The sequence below is a fragment of the Coregonus lavaretus genome (assembly GCF_964263955.1).
Source record: "Coregonus lavaretus genome assembly, chromosome: 3".
Taxonomy (NCBI): Eukaryota; Metazoa; Chordata; class Actinopteri; order Salmoniformes; family Salmonidae; genus Coregonus; species Coregonus lavaretus.
Genome location: NC_139990.1, coordinates 69,516,230 through 69,524,298, shown reverse-complemented (window position 1 = coordinate 69,524,298; position 8,069 = coordinate 69,516,230). Strand labels below are relative to the sequence as shown.

General features: G+C 42.0%; 1 protein-coding gene across 1 annotated transcript; it reads right to left on the bottom strand.

The window, feature by feature from the left end:
- Positions 1-304: 304 nt before the first annotated feature.
- Positions 305-6,780, bottom strand: LOC311113917 (replication protein A 32 kDa subunit-like). Its single transcript, XM_084157130.1, has 9 exons — positions 6,642-6,780; positions 6,091-6,188; positions 5,744-5,845; positions 5,457-5,570; positions 5,182-5,256; positions 3,514-3,633; positions 2,274-2,405; positions 1,123-1,217; positions 305-791 (listed from the first exon to the last, which is right to left on the bottom strand). Exons 1-9 carry the CDS (start codon positions 6,652-6,654, stop codon positions 704-706), a joined length of 837 nt encoding a protein of 278 aa, XP_084013256.1. The 5' UTR covers positions 6,655-6,780; the 3' UTR covers positions 305-703.
- Between the last annotated feature and the right edge of the window lie 1,289 nt (positions 6,781-8,069).

Sequence of the window (8,069 nt, the reverse complement as noted above, 5' to 3'; positions counted from 1 at the left end):
CCCTATTTTAAAACTCAATGATGCTAGTCTGGCAGTGTCAGTGACATTTACGTCATTTAGCAGATGCTCTTATCCAGAGCGACTTACAAATTGGTGCATTCACCTTATGATAGCCAGAGTGATAACAGTGGGGATCTTCATTCTCAACACAAAGCTTTACTGGTGCATATGTATCATTGCTTTGGGTATCAATACTGTATGATATTATACTCCTACATTCTAAGGTTTCACGCATTGCAAGAGAGATACTTCCCAAATTGACAATATCAAATAGTAATATCTGGAGAACAAATGACACATTTTTCTGAAAATATATGTTTACTAGAGACAAAAACAAAACATACAGACAGAATATCTGAATAGAATAGCAAAGTTCTGCATTCTGTTCACCATTTTTTTTTATGACAAACTACCAAGACCGATGATTCAGAGAACAGGTCAGTCACTCTTAGATTGCATTCACTGTGAGAAAAGCCATTTGACTGTGATGCACCCACTCTTACTGTAGTATCATTAACAGAAGTTGAAACAGGATGTGTGAACACTGGCAACCATGTCAGTCAAACCAAGGTCTCATTTCACAGAAACCCTCAGGATTATATAGACACATCCCTTGATGTTCCTCATTATGAGTCACTGTTCCATGAATGACTACAGGTTCTATTGTCTTATTCTTAGTGCTAACAGGGAATGGAGAGATGCTTTAGTCGTCATTGTCCGTAGACTTGAAGTGATCCTCGTCAATGGTGGAGAAGATGTGTCCTTCGTTGCTGAGGAACTCCACTGCTTGCCTATGATTAGACAAAGGACAGTGAGAATGGTGCCATTGCAGCATGCTTAATTATGCAGTCTACTCTGTTATGCCTTGCACATGAGAGTGCACTGGGTCACGTTCAGTAGGCAAATGTTGAACGTTGCAGAAAGAAATGCAATGAATAGAGCCAATATTACTTATTCTACATCCCAGAAATGTATGTTTGTTCTATAAAATATTTGTATCTGAATGCTGGCCAACGTTGTGCCCTGCAGAACACAACCACTGTTGTGGTCAAACAGAACACATTCAAGCATATCAAGAACTTCAGAGCCTGATTTGAGGACGAAGGGAAGGGAATGTCTTACTTGATGACAGCCAAGCTCATGCCGCTGAGTCTCTGCTTCAAGTCCTGTATGCTAATACCCTGTGCGTCTGGACAGCTCCTTATCAAGCTCAGCACCTTATGAGAGGACATGAGCATAACATAATCATTCATATAGAATATTGTGCCAATCATATGTAGAACAACTCTTGTCCTACAGATGGCAGTATGGTATGTTTGGTAAGGATTTTTTTATTAAAAGACAAACTGATATTGAATGAGACCCAATTAATGTTGATATCATGTAGACAACCAGTGTGCAGGATTTTTTTAAAATAAAAGTACACTTTTTTCTCCATTCACCTGGTAACAGGTAAGGTGTGCGGTTTTACTTTCTAATTGGTATGGTCGGTGCGTTTAGGCTACTTATTGTTTATTCTACCACTGAAGCGCACTTTTTGCCAGTCCTGTCTGGTCCAGCGACGGTGGGTTTGTGCCCATAGTCGACGTTGTTGCCGTTGATGTCTGGTGAGGACCTGCCTTCCAACAGGCCTACAAGCCCTCAGTCCAGCCTCTCTCAGCCTATTGCGGACAGTCTGAGCACTGATGGAGGGATTGTGCGTTCCTGGTGTAACTCGGGCAGTTGTTGTTGCCATCCTGTACCTGTCCCACAGGTGTGATGTTCAGATGTACCGATCCTGTGCAGATGTTGTTACACGTGGTCTGCCACTGCGAGGACGATCAGCTGTCCGTCCTGTCTCCCTGTAGCACTGTCTTAGGCGTCTCACAGTACGGACACTGCAATTTATTTCCCTGGCCACATCTGCAGTCCTCAGGCCTCCTTGCAGCATGCCTAAGGCACGTTCAAGCAGATGAGCAGGGACCCTGGGCATCTTTCTTTTGGTGTTTTTCAGAGTCAGTAGAAAGGCCTCTTTAGTGTCCTAAGTTTTCATAACTGTGACCTTAATTGCCTACCGTCTGTAAGCTGTTAGTGTCTTAACGACCGTTCCACAGGTGCATGTTCATTAATTGTTTATGGTTCATTGAACAAGCATGGGAAACAGTGTTTAAACCATTTACAATGAAGATCTGTGAAGTTATTTCGATTTTTACGAATTATCTTTGGAAGACAGGGTCCTGAAAAAAGTGTATTTAATGTTACCAGCGCTTTTCTTTAGTCCATTGCAGACTCACCTGGTTCTGGCTCGGGCTCAGGCCGTTAGCGGACATGTCGTTGGCACCCGAGTATCCACCTCCTATGTTGCCACCCATTCCCGGCCGTGACATGGGCACCATGCTAGTGTTCATTCCCCCTCCTCCGCCCATCTAAAAAGGGAACCAAAACTGTGTGTGAGTGGTGCCACGCAGGAAAAGACTCAAAACAATACTTATATTCATAAAAAGCACAAGCAGCTGATTGTGGCATTACTGAGGTTGAATGGCCTTATTCAAAGCTAAGTTTAATGATTCTTTCATCTCCACTTAAATACGTGGCAGATGGGCCAAGGCCAACTTGTATAACAGTAGTCACAGAGCGGACAGGTGGGAAATAGTCAAATATTCAGGCATAGTGGTGCTCTTCAGGGCCTAAAATGTACTTTTTGGTCCACTAGCCACTGTGTCAGGTAGATTTAAAAATCTACCAGACACTAACTGTTTTACCAGCCAAAATATTTCACCCCCCTAAAATTACATGCGCATGCTTTGTAATGTTTCTAAAAACATTAAATGTATTACTAGTAAGAACTAATGTGGTATATTGTTTAATTTCATATCATTTTTTGTGACCCGAGTGTTAACCAAAATATCACAGATGTTCACCTGCCCCTTTAAGGGCGGGAGGTTACCGTGGTAACGCAACTTGAGAGTCATGTGTCTGAGATTCAGAGTCTGACTAATAGCCGTGTTGTCTTCTTTTCCCTAGCAGTTGAAACTCAAACATTGAAAAACAACCTAGCTTGCGAACAAAACAATGTAAATTGCCAAGAAACACAAGGACAAAGTCTCACAGCAGCAGACTTCCGATTCAAGTAAATTAGACCAACTTTTATGCCTGTGCACAGCGCTTTAAAAAAAAACAATCTTTCACTAAGCTCTTCATGGACACAGCCCCTAGATAGACAGTGTTGCAGCTCAAAGTGGGATAGGCTATAGGATTCGTAGTTCTTTGACTTTGTGCGATTACCAGCTATGAAACAAAATGGCAGAAATACTTTGAAAACAGCTACTGCAGCATTTATTTTGCTATAAATGTGATCATACTTGACTTTTTATTAACAAATGCGAGTGAAATGCTCAGTGTGGAGCCCTGACCACCCACCAACGTGGCTGGTGAAATAGGCATCTTACCCGCCAATACTCAAATCTACCCGCATTTGGCAGGTGTTAATTTTAGGCCCTGGTGCTCTTTGTCATGTGTGAAGGAGGTTCTCACCATAATAGTCTGTGGTTTGCTGAGCAGTAGGTGTGCCTGCACCACCTCCAGCATGTGGGAGGTAATCTCGTTCATGTCCTCTAGGGGCCGGACGCTGAACGCCACCACAGACCTGTGGTTCTATTGAAGACAGGAAGTTACACACAAACACCCACAATCAGTGCATCAGACACAGAGAGAGAGAGAGACACATGACTGAATGGGCATTGCACACTTTCAGATGACCTGAAAGCATTTGCATGGGTCAGTGGAGGCTCCTCAGAGAAGGGAGCACCATCCCACTCAGTGAATTTAATAAAATAATAAAATAAAATCAGTGAAACATTTAAAAAAGTTATCCATTTGAGATAAAACTATACTAAATATATTCACATCACCAAATAACAGATTAAAACACACTGTTTTGCAATGAAGGGCTATAGTAGCCTCAACAGCACACTCTAGGGTAGGACCATGGTGTAGCCGGAGGACAGCTATTTTCCGTCCTCCTCTGGGTACATTGACTTCAATACAAAACCTAGGAGGGTCATGGTTCTCACACCCTTCCATAGACTTACAAAGTAATTATGAAAACTTCCGGAGGACATCCTCCAACCTATCAAAGCTCTTGCAGCATAAACTGACATGTTGTACATCTAATCAAAAGAGCAAAGAATAAATCTAGTACTGAAACCATATGCTACAGCTAGCTAGCACTGCAGTTCATTAAGTGTGATGAATAGTTGACTCAAAGATCGAGAAAGAAAATAGTTGAACAGTTTGAACAAATTAAAATTATTCAAAAATTAAGGAGAAGCAGCAGAAGCAGAGAGAGAGGGAGCTAGCTATACAATGAGTGTACAAAACATGAAGAACACCTTAATATTGAGTTGCACCACCACTTTTGCCCTCAGTACAGCCTCAATTCAGTTCTTGACACAAACCGGTGCTTCTGGCACCTACTACCATACCCTGTTCAAAGGCACTTAAATATTTTGTCTTGCCCATTCACCCTCTGAATGGCAAGACAAAATATTTAAGTGCCTTTGAATCCCCGTCTCTGTATCCCCACTCATTTCATATGGTGGCAGGTAGCTTAGTGGTTAAGAGCGTTGTGCCAGTAACCGAAAAGTCGCTGGTTCTAATCCCCGAGCCGTCTAGGTGAAAATACTGTCGATGTGCCCTTGAGCAAGGCACTTAACCCTAATTGCTCCTGTAAGTCGCTCTGGATAAGAGCGTCTGCTAAATGACTAAAATGTAAATGTGTACCTACGTTATAAACGTTCATTTGTAGGCTAGATTGTAGCAACCTCATGATGGGTATAGGGTAAATTTGCATATCATGTAGTAGCCTAAACCTATCGATGATACATTGAGCTGGGTGAATGGAATATGAATTAAAGTCATCCAATATTCTGTAATAGAAATAAGGCCATACTCCAAAAAATGAATCCTCCTCCCTAATCTTAAAACGGCACCGACCGCCACTGGCATGGGTGTAGTTTACATTTGTGAATCAAAATGCCAGAGGCAACTCTGCCCTAGATGCATATAAAATCTCAGGTTACACATAGAAGTTCTCCATTGTTTGAAAACATATTTTAAAAACCATGTGTAGAATGATGTGGTCAAGGCTGTGATATGACCAATAGATTAAGGCATGTCGTTTTGTGGGGATGATGACCTCACCTGGAAGGAACGCAAATTGCCAGAGACCTTGACGTAAGTGCCTGGGGGGATGACAGTGCTGTCCACACTGGGATCCTATGGAGTGAGGAGAGACAGCAGGACAGAAGAATAGGTGAGAAGAGTTAGCAGTTGGACTCCTATTTGAGCGTAGCCTGATGTCACAAAATATCTGTTAATTGAATGTTATTTGGAAATTATACTGCAAGTGTTGACTGTACTGTATATCCTTGCTGATCCTAGTACTTAGCGGCCTTAGTTGCCCTGATGAGACTCACCTCCGTATCTACCCACTGCTTCACGTCCATAGGGGCCCCTGTCATGTCATCGACTTTGTACTGGATGTTGGTCATGGATTTGTCAGTGGTTCTGATGATGCCCACAATGGTAACCTAGCACACAAAAAGAGAATAATGTCATGGGATACCAATGCACTCCTTACACATTTCATTTGTACGTGGAAGATTATAATCCTAATCAGTCTTTATGAGTCACTGTATCGCAATGCACCACAAACCAACACAATGACCACCATCCTCATATTTACAGATATAATTTGGGTTACCTGGGCAACCTCTACCTCTCCCACTCTGAAGACATCCTCTGCTTGGGCAGCAGACATGAGCTGGGACACTGTGCAGGGGACAATCTGTTGGGCACGTTGTCTCTGTAAATATACATACACAGGTCAGTCTGAGTAATTCACATTAAGCCAACTTCATCCCACAAAAATAAATAAAACACAATGGCAGACACAATAGTGCGTGGGGATGGGTATGTTTACCGTCTGTCTAGCTATTATTTAACTGTTGCCCATAGGCTAAGCTGCTAATATTACGATGACAGACCTTTTCCACTAGCAGTTCCCTAACTGTGTAACATATGGAGTTGGTGAAAGTGACAAATACAGACCCCTTTCTTCTCTCCTCCCTGGGAGGCAGCTGGTGACGCGAATCCTCCCGGTGACTGAGTGTATCCACCACCCATGTTTGATTCACCGTATGATCCCCCTACATTAAATGACAGACAATGAGGCAACTGCAGCAGCAATCCACTGTTTGGCTAAAACCATGGTACCAAGCTTGCATTACTAGCTAGGTAACGTTAGCTGATTGATGGAGACTACACACAACGTTAACTAGCGAGCCAAATAGCTAGCTGACAAAAACACTAGCTAGCTAGTTAGTTACCTAGCTAACGTTAGCTACTGTTGTTTCCTGTTGCCATGTAGCTACATAACTACAGTAGTTACTGTACGAATAAAAGGTCGGTGCATTTTAGTTTACAGAAGAAATACGGCCAAGTCAGCTACTGTAACCAGCTAGGCGCCCAAACTTTGCACAACAAAACAGGACTCACTAGCTAGCAAGATAACGCTAGCTAACGTTATTTACAACAACTAGGCAGAGCTTTTGGACTATTCTTGACAGCCATAAAAAACATTGCTACAAAGACAAACTCACCTTGGTTCCACATGGTGCCGTTACCTTACGTTGTAGGACAAAATAATGTTTAAACAGGTGGCAAGACAATACAACGTGTAAAAAGTATTCACTGCGACTCCTCTCCTTGTACAATTCCGCGCGCTGGAAATTTGACAGTGAAGAACGCATGCGCCCTACAGAGCTCCCGCGAAATCCATTGTCCAATGAGATTCTCTGACTACATTTGGTAGCTAAACCAATGAACATGCGAGATTGTTAGACGCACTAGCTTGCCCAGAGGTACACTGTATGACCAGAAGTATGTGGACACCTGCTCGTCTAAAATCTAATTCCAAAATCATGGGCATCATGGGTTTCTATGGGCTTTGGAACTAAACTTGTCGCCTGCAATTTCTGAGGCTGGTAACTCTAATGAACTTATCCTCTGTAGCAGAGGTAATTCTGGGTCTTCCTTTCCTGTGGCGGTCCTCATGAGTCAGTTTCATGATAGCGCTTGATGGTTTTTGCGACTGCACTTGAAGAAACATTCAAAGTTCTTTAAATTTTCCAGATTGACTGACCTGCATGTCTTGAATTAATGATTGACTGTCGTTTCTCATTGCTTAATTGAGCTGCTTTTGCCATAATATGGACTTGGTCTTTTACCAAATAGGGCTATGTTCTGTATCCCACCCCTACCTTGTCACAACACAACTGATTGGCTCAAACACATTAAGAAGGAAAGAAATTCCACAAATTAACCTTTAACAAGGCACACCTGTTAATTGAAATGCATTCCAGGTGACTACCTCATGACGCTGGTTGAGAGAATGCCAAGAGTGTGCAAAGCTGTCATCAAGGCAAATGGTGGCTACTTTGAAGAATCTCAAATATAAAATATATTTTGATTTGTTTAACACTTTTTTGTTTTCTACATGATTCCAAATGTGTTTTTTCATAGTTTTGATGTCTTCACTATTATTCTACAATGTAGAAAATAGTAAAAAATAAAGAAAAACCCTTGAATGAGTAGGTGTGTCAAAACTTTTGACGGGTACTGTACATCATAAGGATGTAGTACTGGTGATGTTAAACATTTCTCAAATCGTTGTTTAGATCTGATATTCAACATCAAATCCCTTCGGTCTAAATTCCAGCTAAACTTGGAGGACAGTTAACTACTTACAAAAAGCGTGCTTCTGACGAAGAGCTACAAAAGAGCTACAGAAGACATAAGGTGAATTCGTCAAACTTGAGGCCCTCCATGCTCATTAGTTGCTCATTCAACATATTTGCTGTCACTTCACTCAATTCGGTTTCCAAAGTCTCCTTTCCTAACCGTTGTACATTCCCTGACACCAACCAGAAATGTGTCCTTGGCCAAGCATTCACAGATTTTCATAAAACAGCCACACATTTGGTATCTCGTTTCTGCGTGACCAAATGTTAGGAGACTGCGTTTAAGGT

Bases quoted from the DNA above. Each gene is read 5' to 3' on its own strand.
- LOC311113917 (XM_084157130.1), bottom strand. The intron at 2,406-3,513 runs GTGAGAACCTCC...TTCCCTTTTTAG, and splicing joins GCAAACCACAGACTATTATG to ATGGGCGGAGGAGGGGGAAT. The intron at 792-1,122 runs GTAAGACATTCC...GTCTAATCATAG, and splicing joins ATGAGCTTGGCTGTCATCAA to GCAAGCAGTGGAGTTCCTCA.